Raw genomic sequence first — 14,511 nt, 5'->3', positions numbered from 1 at the left:
CATGTCTTCATGTGGTGAACTCCCTCTTGATCAACTTGCTGTCTAGGAAGGCTCCATTGCTTGTCCCCAACTGATCAACTTGTATTCGGCTCTGGCCATTTTTCACTTCTTTTCCGAGTTAATCAAGTTGTTCCTGCACTCTGCCGCTTCAACACTTTTTAGCTCCTGCACACTTACATTCACCACTTTTTTCACACATTATCAACCCGATTAGTGTAATAAACCCCTATAAAACCATGCTTGTAATTAGCCCTATCAATCTCTCTGCATTGCGGCCCTCTGTTTCTAGATAATCTCGCTGCAGTGGTGAGGTAACTTAAGGTCGGTCTTCTTTAGCTTTTGTTTTCTCATCACTGCCTCCCTCAACAGTTTTGCGTACCTAGAGATTTTCTGCAATGTGTCAATAAGAGCAAGGTTAGTATGAACTTTACAAAATATATTTAAGAAGTGTTTAAATTGTTCTTCATACTTAAACTTCTTTTTGGGCTGAAATGGGAGAACAATCTCATTGTGTTGCACATGCTGTTTGGATTCGGCTGCTACGGTCTCTTTTCCGGCTGCCAGTTGCGGTGTGTCTAGCGGTCCACTGGTAATCGCACAGTCCCCAGATTTCATATCCGAGGTGCTGGCTTCATCCTTTGCTTCTTGGCAACCCACTTCTTGTGGATATCAGCAACCCGTGCTATTGCCGTAGCTCTTTCCTCCTCTGTCTTCTTCTGGAATTGATCCATTTGAGTTTTTATGATCGAGACAGTGGAGGCGATGGTGTTCATTTCCGCCGCGAGGTTGCTTCAACGACCCCAATCTTGGTCTGGTTAGCTTTCCTATCTTCCACTATCATTTACGAGATCTTCAAGATCCCTTGCTCGTACTTCTCCTCTTTCTTGAGTGGCTCTACTACTCTTCATTTGCTTACATTAAATCTTGCAAGAGGTTGGAGAAAATTATTGTTAGAATATGAGAGATTAGGATGAGGGCGATTACCATTAAAATTATTAAAATTTCCACCCCCTAACTAGAGTGGTAATTGTTGTTACATGACCTATTGGGATTACCCCCATTTTGGACATAGTTGACATCCTCGGTAGAAGAAGGAACGTCATTCTGAGGAAGAGTAATGATGGATGTAGGTGGACTTGTTGCTCCGCCCATCTATTGTCCCAAGTGTTGGACATATTTTGCATGTAGGAGAACATCTCTCCTAGTGGGCGGAGGTATCGGCTTGAAACTCTTCATTAGCATTTGGCCTTCCGTGACGGCGTTTGGCTCGATTGCGGAGACGGTGACCCTCAACTTCTTCCTCTTCTTCTTCTTCCTCTTGCTGCGGCGGTGCCCCACTCCCTTGAGTATGTGAATGCTCTCCGCGTTCATGGTATTGATCGATGTCGTCGAAGACGGAGTCCTCCTCGGGGTCGAAGGCGGGGATGTGCATCGGCATGTTCCTCTTCCTAAACTCCCCTTGAACGGGGTTTGCCTCAATGGCTCTTCGGTTTGGGACACTCCTCTATGGTCAATCCGAGCGAACATAAGTTGGGTCATGGCCTGGTGGAGGTACCTTAGGACGGGGTTGCTGAAGGAAGAGGACTTAGCGTAGGCCGGGATGAAGTCCTCTCCCTCTATGGTCATGGCTCTCCAAATATCGGAGTAGTCATACTCCACTCCTTCGTCGGGGTTGAGGTTGTAAAAATGGAACACCTCATAGAGATCCTCCATAGAGAAGGTGTGGTTGCGGTTGCCGAGGCGGAAGTCTATCGTCTCGGGGATGCGGGAACGGAGGTTCTTGAGCACCTTGAGCGTGCTTAGGAACTCGAGAGTGAGTCTCCTATATGAGGGTCATCTCATTTGGAACATTTGGATTAGGTCGTTTCCATCCCCGACGTTGCACCACGCCCAAAAGTCTTCGAGAATACCCAAGGTGGTGAGGGGAAGCTCGTGGGGGTACCGTGAAGGCACCGTGTCTCTAGCCGAGACTCTCTTTCACATCGCTTGTGGTCATCGGTTGGAAAGCTAACTCCATAGCTCTTCGCGTTTTCGGGCTTCCCTTTTGTTGTCATTTTCCTACAAAATAAAATTACATTCTTAAAAGAGCACCAAACAGTAGACAAACAAGGGTTCCCCCAAACTTGCACTCAACTACAAATATATCAACAATCAACAATGATGTGCAAGCTTGTATTAAACATGTGTTCTAAGGTGTAGCATGTGAACATGTAAAATAAAACCAACACATTAGAACAACAACAATCCATCCCCCAACGTGAATTAATCCCTCATGCAGAGATGTATCAGCATGAACATCAGAAACCAACAATCTCTATAATCTACACATGTATCGCAATTCATGGAAGTAATAATAGCCTCACAATGCTATGAACATGATTACAATGTATAAACAATGAGGAAAGTTAGGATTCAACCGAACAAGAGGGAATTCACCAACAAAAACCAACAATTCACCAACAAAAACTAACAATTCACCAACCTAAATAAAAATTTAACCATGAAACTCATGTGAAAACATACCATAATCATCCCTCAAGCTAAGACATGTTTTTCAACCGAAAAAAATCAACAATAAAGAGCAAAATCCATGAAATAATTGAAACTAAACTCAAAAATTAAAGTTAGGATTCATACCTTGTGTTGGAGTGAATTTGAGGATGAAAGCTTGAGAATTAAATTAAAATGGAAGAATGAGAGTGTGGGTGTGTGAATTTGATGATGAATTTGAGTTGGGGTCGTGTGCAAGGAAGAATGGAGAGAAGAGATGAAGAAAAGAATGAGAAAACATACCTTTATAGGCAGTTTTCGTGTCACTACCTCTCGCGCAACGACCGATGCGCGTTCTGCAGCGACCGATGCACGCGTTCAGAATCGGCTCCTCTTCATCGGGCCGCTGTGGCCCGCACAGTGACCGCTAGGCCCACCCTAGGGCCCGGCCTGTACCTGCACATGTGTAAAATGGGAAGCGTCCGCTGTGGATTGTGCAGCGGCCGCTCCAAAATAATTTTTTTTTAAGGTGCAGAAATGCACGAAAATTATGGAAAAACAAAAATAACGAAAAATAAAGAAAAGAAAATGAGTTGGGTTGTCTCCCAACAAGCGTCTTTGTTTAAAGTCATTGGCTCGACATGAAGTGTCCCAACTAGGTGGGCGGATCGACGACCCAAGTGCTAAAAACCGCGAATGGGACCAATTTAGTGCTCAACTTCTTCCACCATTTGTATTTCCCCTTCGAGGTCTTGATTACATATATTTCGGGGTCGACTTGCGGTTGAGTCTTCTTCTTCTTCTTCTTCTTCTTCTTCTTCTTTTGTCTTTCCTGCGAATGAGCCTTAGTAAGCTTAGGCTTGCCCTTTTTAGGAGCTTGAGGTAAAGTGTTAACAATGATAATAGAAGGGTTAGAAAGATCTTCCCCTTCTAGTAGCCTATAAGGCTTTGACGTGTTTGGTCATCATGACCACCCTGCATTCATGCTCCATCTTAGCTCGTTGCGCCTCTTCATACTTAAGCATTGCACTCTCAATCTTGTAGGTGGATCTACTATAGTTGCCACTAATCGTGATCTCTCCCCTACCTACATCAATTAGAGCTTTACATGTAGCTAGAAAATATCTGCCTAAGATTAGAGCTAAATTTTTGTCTACTTTCATATCAAGAATAAAGAAGTCGGGAGGGAAAATGAAATCATCTACCTTTACCAACACATCCTGGATCATGCACATTGTCTTGATTGCGGTGTTATCGGCCAACCTTATAATCACATCTGAAGTTTTGAGTGGTCCAATGTTGAGCTTTTCATAGTACTTCAATGGCATGATGTTTGATGCTTGCTCCTAGATCGCAGAGAGCCTTGTCCACCTTTCCTTGCCCAATTGAGCACCTAATGATGAACTGGCCAGGATCCTTTTGCTTTACGGCCTTCTCCCTTTGAATGATGGCACTGCAGTGATGAGACAATTTGAGATCAGCTTTGGTAAGCTTCTTCTTTTTCATAACGGTCTCCTCTGATAGCTTAGTGTACCTAGGAATTTACTGCAACGAATCGACGAGAGGGATACTAGTATGAACTTTACAAAACATATTTAAAAAATGCTTGAACTGCTCTTCAAGCTTGAACTTCCTCTTTGGCTGGAAAGGGAGTACAATCTCATTGTCTCGCACGAGTCCATCTTTCGCGGGTGGTTCTGACTGTTCGGCAGTGGCCCGCTGGGCGTCGGGCAGACTCCATAACTCATCCCGAAAGTGCTACCTTCCTCCGTTTTATGCTTTGCAACCCACTTTTTATTGATGTCGGCCACTCGTGCTATTGCCTTTGCCTTGTCCTCCTCTATCTTTTGTTGGACTTGGTTCATTTGATTCTTGATATTGGTGATGGCGGTGGCAACGGTGTTAATTCCGGCCTCAAGTTTGTTCAACCTTGCTTCAACAACCTCAATCTTGGTGTCATTGGTCTTTCTATCTTGCACTAGCACTTCCAATATCTTCATGATCCCTTGGTCATACTTTTCCTCCTTCTTCAAGGGTTCAACTACCCCACCTTTGCTCACATTAAATCCTGCAGGGGATGAGGACGGTACCCATTATAATTATTTAAATTACTCCCCCTGGTTAGGGCGATAATTGTTGTTGTAAGGTCTATAGGGACCACCTCCTTGTTGCACATAGTTGACATCCTTCGATCACTTCTTATTCTCCTACGGGTCCTTTCAAGTTCAAGATTGAGTGGCTCTAAGATGTTCTTCCCAGAATGCGTTCGCATACACAACCTGAAAGAGACATAAACAAAAACAAACTAAAAATTAAAAACAGAAAGCAATTAAAATCCAAAGTAGCAAATTCGTCTGTTTGAAGATATCAATCACGTAGTGAAGGAATTCCCCGGCAACGGCGCAAAAAACTTGATATTCTTTTTATTAACACTAAATAAACCTACAAGTATACAGTGTAGATCTAGTATAGCTAAAGGTCAGTACCCGGATATCGAACACGGGAAAAACAATCACAAATTGCCTACCTTCTACTAAGCTTATTTCACAATTTGGAAAACCAAAAAGTTTTGGAATTTTGAAAATAAAAACAGTTTGAAAGCAAGTAAACAACTAATTACAAGTAATTAGAGAGATAAGGGAATTCCAGGGATGTGCGTTCACAATTATGGTTATACAAAATCATTACTAACATATCCCTAGACATTTATGAATTTAGCTCTTCTTTTCAGCTCTATTTTCCGAAGCTGGCCGCTACATGGGCAGCGGTCATTGGCGGCCAGCGGTCACTGATTGAGGTGCAGCGGACAGCTGGCTGGCTCGAATACTCCAGATTTCCATCTTTGACTTTTTGCTATCTTTTTAGGCTCTATTTTGCACATTTCTCACAAATATGCAAATAGAAGGCCTTAAAACGGTGCAAATAATGGACACGTAATGCAACTTTGACACTCAAAACTGACCAAATAAAGGCCTTAAAATAGTGCAAAATCCAAGAGTATCAAGCGCCAAAAATCAAAGTGAACGACGCGGTTTTTCTTATGATGGGCTAGTACTCTGAGAAATATGGCAACTTGTTCCTCAACACCTAGGTATTTGTGGGTCCTCAGTCCACCCCATGCACCTAGGATACGACATAACTTCCCAAAGGTGTTACGATCCATTCGGAGATTAGCTATGCATTCGGCGTCAGTAACATGGACAAGTCGGTCAAGGTGTTTCAATTTTGATGGGATCTTGTTTAGAACATTGTATCGTGTTTCCTGGTCAATAATTCTTCTTCTTGACCGACAGGTTCGAGCACTCACATATTTATGGACTAGCAAAGTCGTCTCACCGTGGTATAGTAATATAATATCTTCAATCATCATGTATAGTCGAGCTTATTTACCAGTTCGAACAGCCATTATATGTAGGTGTTGTGATTATTAGGGTGCAATTTAAGAACACATAACAAGTAATAATTCCCTAAAATTACTACTTCTGCAAGTATTCAGACCTGCAATGTAGAATAAAAGGTGTCGAACCCACATGCAGGAGTTTAATTGCTAAAACTAGTAAAAACCTAACTAAAAAGCAGTAAAATAGTTTAATTTTTTATTTTTGATCAAGAGGCAAGTGAAGGCCGAAACAAGAAAGAAAAATGCAAGGGAATCATGATAAAGAGGGAAGAATACTCCTAGCTTGTTTCAGGTTGCTTATTCACATGAATCCTAAAGTCTAATTACTTTCCATTATTTATCGGGATCATGTTGATTTTACGCTCTCACTCAACTGATCACTGATCATGGAATTTTACATATAGGATGAGTTGATCACATCTCCTAGGCTCTACTTACCAACCTTTCACTCCTACAGTCGCATAGTACGCTCAGGATTGACTTATACGAACGTTCAACATACAAGATCCACCTCGGACTATACCCTGATCAGTTTTAGCCTAGGGTTTCTTATTTATGTTAGCTCCCTACCCCAAGTTAAAGAGACATTGAAGATAAGGCCATTGCTGGATTAAGTTTGCCAGCAAAACCCAACACGGATTGAAATAAAGACATAGATAAGAACCAAAATATGAAAATCTATCAAAACACAATTATGGATTCATATTTACAAGCTTCCCTCACTAACTAGGAGTAATCACTAAAATCTAGTCACTCATAGTGGGCAACAATACAAAAGAGCAAGTAAATGCTACCATATGGGGCTTGATTTTAGGTGGATGAGGCTTTATCTTGTTCTTCTCTCCCAAAGATGGCTGCCAAGCTTCAAATCCCCTTGAAATTCGTCTCCAGCCGCCAAAAGTTACTTTGGAAGTCGTGCCCTAGCTATTTAAATAGTTAGAGCTCGAAAACAGCCTGGTAACATTTGCCCAGTCGGGTGTCTTTTGCTCACAAATCGCCCAGGTCGGGCGTTTTTTCACTTCCATGCGCAGTCTTCATAAACCAGCCATATCTTCTTCTACCTGCCTCCGAATGAGGCGTGCAAGGTATCCACGCGAAGCTCTTTCGAAGATGAACGCAATGGTGGCCTTGTAGAAAGCATTTGAAATTAATCTTGGAGGGCTGATTACTGTTCAGATTCGGACCTTTTTTCCTCTCTCCTCTCTCTCTCTTATAGCTTGGTCTTTTGTCCTAGCTTGGTCTTTTGTCCTACAATATATCAATATGATTCCATTTTTCACCTAAAAAGTGTGTTAAGATAATGCAATAAAGGACTACAATTTGATTCACATCAGTAGGCCCAAATATTTTGTAACTTGTGGTTGTCACCGTATGAACCATGTCATACTGATACGGTCGGATTTTTATTTGGTCCATTTTTAATGTCAAAATCACAATTCATATCCATATTTTGGTCCATGTTTATCTATTTTGGTATTTTGACATTTTTTGTGAGAAAAGTGCATATTTGAGCCTAAAAAGATAGCAAAAAGACGAAGTTGAAAATCTGGAGCATTCGAGACGCCCAACGCTCCGCTGCAACACAACCAGCGACCCCTGGCACCCAACGACCGCTGATCTAGTAGCGGTCCGCTCCAGAGAAAGTTGTGCTGAAATGAAAAACACGCCCAGCGACCGCTGGGGAATGCCCAGCGAGCACTCCAAGAGATCCAGAAGCTACGGCACGATTGCCAGTGACCGCTGTTCGAGAGGCAGAGGCTACGGATCAACCCACAGCGACCGCTAGCCAAGGTGCAGCGGCCCGCTGGGAAAACGCGGCGCACGACATCCTGTTTGTAACCTATATATACCCCCTCAAACATTTTTGGCGCCGTTGCAATGGTGGCGTTGATTACTGTTCAGATTCGGACTTTTTTTCCTCTCTCATCTCTCTCTCTCTTATAACTTAGTCTTCTGTCCTACAATATATCAATATGAGTCCATTTTTCACCTAAAAAGTGCATTAAAATAATGCAATACAGAACTACCATTTGATTCACATCAGTAGTCCCAAATATTTGTAACTTGTAGTTGTCACCGTATGAACCATATCGTACCCACAAGAGGGATCCTTAAAAGTCTTCATTTAGAGCATCTCCAATGGCGGCGAGCGGACAGGCTAGCGCCGGGGAACCGGCGAGCGCTGGCCGATCCTTAAGTTACTTATTCGGAAAAAAAATGGACGACCCGACGCCGATTTTCGAGCGCTGGCCGATCCGCTCACCGGTCGGCTGGCCGCCATTGCAGGCTCTCGATCGGCGAGCGATCGGCCAGCTCAATTTTTTTTTTAATTTTTCAAAACACTATATATACGCGATTTGCACGTCATTTTCATTCGCACCACTTGTTTTAACGAGTTTGCTCTCCATCTTAATTTTTGTACAAGAGCAACAACGTGAAATGAGTAACGCGAGTGGTAGTAGTGGTGGTGATGTTGAGGAGTACGAACGGCAAATGAACGAAGATTTGGTGGCCTATACGTCCCGCGAGATAAACCGGTTGATACAAAGGGCCTTGCAGCCGGCGGTATCTCGACCTCCACCCGTTGTCCACCGACGAGCAGTGATTGATCAGGATCACGTAGTTGCACATCAGCGGCTATATGAAGACTACTTTGCGGAGGAGCCGCGGTTTGGGGCGCCTCTTTTCAGGCGGCGTTTTAGGATGCGTAGGGCAGTGTTTATGCGTATCGTTGACGCTTTTGAGCGTCGATATTTGTGTTTCCGGTTCAGGTACGATGCGGCTGGCAGACCCGGCCACACACCTATACAAAGTGCATTTCGTCAATCAGGCAGTTGGCGTACGGAGGCGCGGCAGACATGTGGGACGAGTACCTCCACATCGGTGAGACGACTGCCCTGGATTGTCTGAAGTATTTCTATCAGGGCGTCATTGAAATATTCCGTGATCAGTAGCTTCGAAGCCCTACCCCTGAAGAGTGTAAGGATCTGATGCAGATGCACGGGGAGAAGCATGGGTTCCCCGGGATGTTGGGCAGCATAGATTGTATGCATTGGGAGTGGAAGAACCGCCCCACTGCCTGGAAAGGGTTCTACACGACCGGCTACAAGGAAAAGAATCCCACGATGATCCTCGAGGTCATAGCTGATTACCGGCTGTGGATTTGGCATGTATATTTTGGGGTAGCCAGGTCGAACAACGACCTCAACGTCCTCAAAACGTCGCCCCTTTTCAACGAGCAGTGCCAGGGTGTCGGTCCGGCCATCAGTTTTATCGCCAACGGGAACCAGCATGATATGGGCTACTACTTGGCGGATGGGATATACCCTAGGTGGCCCGTCTTTGTGAAGACGATCAGATGCGCATCAGATGAGAGGAATACCAACTTTGCGGAACGGAAGGAGTCGGTACGCAAGGACGTGAAGCGCGCATTTGGTGTGCTCCAGTCTCGATGGGCGGCAATTAGGGGTCCAACGGTTTGTAGCATGTCGACTGCATTGCTGATATAATGTACGCCTGTATTATTCTGCACAACATGATTATCGAAGATGAAGGTGTACAACTGACTAGTTGGGCCAATGACGATGCTAATGAAGCCGGCCCAAGCCACGGCGTGGCCGCCCCCAACGTACGAATGGGGGTACCTCACGATGAAGTCGGCCGCATCAAGGCACATGCCGACATGCGCCAAGTGGATGCTCATATTCGACTCCAAAATGATTTAATTGAAAAGTTGTGGGCGCGGAGGACTGCACGTCGTTAGATTTTTTAAATTAATATAATTTTTTTTAATTAATGTACTTTTTTTAATTTTACTATTATTATTGAATTTTCTCGTATCTGTGTCGTAAATTTAATTCTGTATTTTGTGTGATTGTTAATTATTTATTTTTTATAATTTTGTTTATTGTGGCTAGCTTATTGCTTGTCCAGTTACTTATCCTGATGATATGGTAGAAGGAGTTTTCAGTGCTGATGATGTGGCATGAATAGTTTGTAGCTGGCCTATTATCATTGGAGATGCTCTTATTACAATCAACAAAGGAGCTTACAAGAGAGGAATGGTAAAAGGTTCCATCCAGAATGTAATTTCAACACCACACACTTCATCTAAGCAATTGACAAACTACAGTTTGAATAAAAGGGAAGGCGGGGGGCTATACCTGATGAAATTAATGGTCGGATATAATGGGTGAACGAAATCCTGGTATGGTCGGAACTGCGAGGGGACCTGTGAGTGAGTTTTGAGGTCAATGGAATTTAAGAGAAGCTGTTACACTCAGAATTTAAAAGAAGCTATTACGAAAACCGTCTTCGATGGAATTTGGGGATGGAAAGGCGTGAATTGGACCGATAGCAATCTTGAGCCTAACTGAGAAATTCAACAACCATTAGTGGAAGAAGCTTTGTGAATTTGTTGTTCAATGTAAAACCAGACCAACTTCAATCAGAAAATCGAAAGTGAGGGACGCGTACCTTGCCCTACCTACTCCTCACGCTTGAATCCGTTGGGTTAATCGAAAGTGAGATTAAAGAAGACGTCGTATATTTGGGGGGAAAGGCAAATACATGGCTATAGATGCTATTTTACACCCAATTCTTGACTCTAATTTCGATGCAGCTTCTATTAGCACCGTCCGATTGAGAATTTAAAAATGACAATTTCTAATAGGAACTGTGCGGGCCAGATGCAATGTATCGGGCCATAAGAGCATCTCTAGTGGGCGGATGTCCCACTCGAACATCCACTAGGACATCCCAAAAACACCTCCTGTCACGTTACTAGAACATCTCCTGCACAATCCGCCCTTCTCATCGCCCTTCCCGCAATATATAGAGTTTTAAAAAAAAATTTAATTACCGGACGTCCGACCCGGACGTCCGACCCACTCCACAATGGCGGACGTCCACCCGCCCGTCGCCCGCACGTCCGAGGACACCCGACGTCCTCACGGGACGTCCCTATCCGACCTTCGACGCCACCATGGCGGACGTCCTGGTCGCCCGTCGCGGACGTCCATTGGAGATGCTCTAAGGGCATGAATAACCTAGTCCCCATTTCCGGCCCCAAGTCCCCTCCACGTCATCATTCCTCTACAGTTGCGGCTCAAGCCTCAACTCCTCTAACCCTGCAGGCCGCAACTGGGGCCGCAACTAATAAATGACACTATTCACAACTCCAACATATTTAACTCGAAAACGCAATTCGTTGAACAATTGAAACCGGGAAAATGCATTGTTCATTCGAAAAAAGAAATTACAAATCCTATAAAAAAAATACAAATGCAAAAAAACTAAAAATTATAACTTACAAAATGCAAAAAATGCAAAAAAAAACTAAATGGATCCGTCGCCCCTCTTCTTCATCTTCCTCCACCCCTCCAAAATGCAAAAAATAAAATAAAAATGCATTCGAAAATGCAAAATGCAAAAATACAATTGGATCGGCCGCCCCTCTTCTTCATCTTCCTCTCTCTTCTTCCTCTCCCCCTCCCTCTTCTTCCTCTTCCTCCCTCTTCTTCTCTTCCAATTTTTGGCAAAAATTGCAGCCCTTCCGTCACGGCCCCGAAGCTGCAACGCCGTCCCAGGCCGGGCCGCGGGACGGGCACCAGGCCGGGATCGCGGCACGGGGACCGACCCAGACCGTGCCGCCTCCTCCTCCAACGCGCGGGACGGGCCGGGACTCGCGATTTGCGGCCCGGCCCTCCGCTTTATTCATGCTCTAAAGATTCAAGTCTGAGAAAGTGAACACTCTGTTGGACTAAGAAATGAGCTCTAAGAGCATCAGCAGTGGTGCGGAATTCCCGGCGGAATTCTTCGCGGAATTCTCAAAAACACCTCCTGCCACGTCATACCGATTTCCTACTGCACTGCCACGTCATAAGGACTTTCCACTGCACAGTGGCGGACATCCCCAATGACTTTCCGAAGGACTTCCCACAATTAAATGCAATAAACGGGAATTCTGCGCGGACGTTCGTGGGAGTCAACGCAACGGCGGACGTCTGCACGCCCGTCGCGACGGAATTCCGCGTAACGCCGCGGAACTACGGTGTCCTCGGCGGAATTCCGGCAGGCCGATCGGAATTCCGCCGGGACATTGCTGATGCTCTTATCCTGTCTTGCTATAACAAACATAGTGAACACAAAGTGGAAGCACTTTTTAAAATTGAAGCGTGATGACTTAACTTAAATAATTGCACTTTTTACCTCTAATTCATTCAGAAATTGAACGAGGAATTCTGATTAGGGTTTTTCGGTTTTCTTGGATTTTTCATTTGTTCTTCTCCAACTCAACTCAACTCAACTCAAGATTCAAGAATATTGTTAGGTAAAAATTTATTAGAGATGTTAATTATAGATTCTACCTTTTAATTTATTGAATATTTTGGAATGGTAAATATTTATTGGAGAATTTTGTTATATTTTTTGTTGAATGATTGGAACTTTGGATTGTCTCATAACTAACTCATTGCCAGCCTATAGACTTATAATTATATAGGGATATGTATGTAATTTATGTGAGATTGTGAAATTGAGTTTGTGAGGTGATAATGGCGAATTGGTGGTTTATAGATATAAATTGAAGTGGTAAGGAAGTCATTTTTAATTAGGTGGAAGATGGAACATTTCTTCAATAAAATACGTCGGGTAGCTCTTCTTCAACTCTAAGTGAGCCCGTTGTTGAAGTAGTGGAAAATCTATCCCAGAGTAGAAGTTGAATTTGAATTGAATGATATTGTTGTTGATACAGGACAACGAAAGCCTATAGAAGAGTTTGATGTTTCTATTCAGGATAGAGTACAGAGAGAATACTTGAATAAAGAACGTTGTCTATCAATTGACCATATATATCATAAAAAGAAATATGGCATTCAAAAAAGAAGTTTTCAAGATGATGGGTTTAATAAATTTATATGGTTAGGTTGTGTTTAAATTGGTAGATAGGGACATTTAGCATTAAATGGCTCAATCTAGTGTTGGATTTGTTGATTAGATTTTCTGTGTGGCCTGTTTAATGGGTAAGGGCATGTTGAATTAAAGCTGAAAATGACTATTTTATTATTATGAAAAATTCAGTGATAATAATCTATGATATGCTACGAAAAATGTATAGAAAATAAATGACGATGGAAAATAAAAGACTGGGATTGTATTGCTATAATTTTATCCGGTGAAGAGTTTAGTGAAGAAGTTTCCAGAAGAAGAAGGTTTGTTCAAGCAAGCAACATGCACATATCTCCCTAACTTGTCCACCTGCCTCTCCTCTCCTCTCGTGTCTTTCTTGCAAACTTTGCACGTCTTGTCCACCCATCCCTCTTCCACGTACTCTCCATCCACTGCAATTTCCCAATTTTCATCAATTCTCTCTATCTTATGAATAAAAATTCAGTGTATGTAAGGCAATGATTGAGTGGTTAATTAATTACCTTCCACATATGATTTGAAGAAATCCTTGTATGTTCCCCCAATCTTCCTCCTCAGTGCTCCATACTGCAACACCAACCAATTCACAAAATCAGTTTTACAATACTCCATCCATCCACTAATGAATGTTATTTTACCTTTTTCATCCAGTCTCTAATAAAATTTTTATTTACTTTTTTACCATTTTTTGTATTGGATTTTACGTTCTACTAATTTTATTCCATTTATATTTCATTATAAAACTAATATAAAAATAAGACTCATCTTTCACTGCATTTTCAACATACTTACTATTTTAAAATTTGTGTCAAAGTGAATGTGTCCTTTTATTAGTGGAGGGAGTATGAGTATTAAATTAATCAAAAAATTGTATTAAAATTGAGATGCACGAGACAATTTAAGGATGAGTTAATAATAATACTCCCTCCGTACCTCAATATGTGTTTTACTTTGAATCGATACCGGTTTTAAGAAATTTAATAGAAAGTGGATTGAAAAAGTTAATGGAATGAGTAGAAATAATACCTGTTCCCTAGACATCTGATCTCCAGATTTGGTGGCTTGTCTGGCTTGTTCTAGCAGCTTGGCATCACGAGCTGATCTAACTTGCGAGAAATCTAGGGCTTCTGTCACACTCTCAAATAGATTTTGCTTCCTCTTAGGTATGGCTTCTCCTCCTCCTTCTTCTTCTTCACCATTCTCTTTCTTTGCAAACACCACTACTCCAACTTTTAATGAGCTTCTTCTGCAGTGAAGATATGGCTGTACATATGTTGGTGGAAATATTAGACCATTCTGCGACGGTGAGAGAGGAACTGCCCTCAATCCCATCTCAATATAATTTCTACCTATTTCTTCAATGCCTCTTTGAAGCTCACTCTCTATATATATATATGAATGTTAATGTGTGTTTGTGGAGAGGACAAAGAGAAGAGGGGAAATTGTGAGGTTACAAGCAACTCTTATTGTGTGTGTTTTGTAAGATTGCAAGATTACCACTCGTCTATTGGTTATTAGGTGAAGACGTGGTCCTTTGGCAGGCGACAAGAATTCTATGGACAATAAATTAAATAAATAAATGTCCTCAAATTTATGCACATAAATATTATGGCCCATATTTAAGGCTTATTAACTAATGCTCAATCACCAATTACCCATAGCTCGTTTGGTTGCCCCGACCCGAATTTGCATAT

General features: G+C 42.6%; 1 protein-coding gene and 1 long non-coding RNA gene across 2 annotated transcripts; both read right to left on the bottom strand.

Moving 5' to 3' along the window:
- Nucleotides 1-994: 994 nt before the first annotated feature.
- LOC121811514 lies at nucleotides 995-10,493 on the bottom strand. Its single transcript, XR_006052548.1, has 6 exons — nucleotides 10,367-10,493; nucleotides 10,054-10,262; nucleotides 4,652-4,769; nucleotides 4,025-4,558; nucleotides 3,696-3,943; nucleotides 995-3,577 (listed from the first exon to the last, which is right to left on the bottom strand). It is a non-coding gene; the product is annotated as an uncharacterized LOC121811514 (long non-coding RNA).
- Nucleotides 10,494-13,021: 2,528 nt separating this feature from the next.
- LOC121811457 lies at nucleotides 13,022-14,253 on the bottom strand. Its single transcript, XM_042212317.1, has 3 exons — nucleotides 13,844-14,253; nucleotides 13,321-13,384; nucleotides 13,022-13,230 (listed from the first exon to the last, which is right to left on the bottom strand). Exons 1-3 carry the CDS (start codon nucleotides 14,147-14,149, stop codon nucleotides 13,058-13,060), a joined length of 543 nt encoding a protein of 180 aa, XP_042068251.1. The 5' UTR covers nucleotides 14,150-14,253; the 3' UTR covers nucleotides 13,022-13,057.
- Between the last annotated feature and the right edge of the window lie 258 nt (nucleotides 14,254-14,511).

The sequence above is a fragment of the Salvia splendens genome, chromosome 7 (assembly GCF_004379255.2).
Source record: "Salvia splendens isolate huo1 chromosome 7, SspV2, whole genome shotgun sequence".
NCBI classification, from domain to species: Eukaryota; Viridiplantae; Streptophyta; class Magnoliopsida; order Lamiales; family Lamiaceae; genus Salvia; species Salvia splendens.
This window is presented reverse-complemented; position numbering and strand designations above follow the sequence as displayed.

Coding starts and splice junctions, on each gene's coding strand:
- LOC121811457 (XM_042212317.1), bottom strand. CDS start 14,149: ATGGGATTGAGGGCAGTTCCTCTCTCACCGTCGCAGAATGGTCTAATA. Junction 13,385..13,843: donor ATCAGATGTCTAGGGAACAG/GTATTATTTCTA, acceptor TTGGTGTTGCAG/TATGGAGCACTGAGGAGGAA. Junction 13,231..13,320: donor CTTCAAATCATATGTGGAAG/GTAATTAATTAA, acceptor GGGAAATTGCAG/TGGATGGAGAGTACGTGGAA.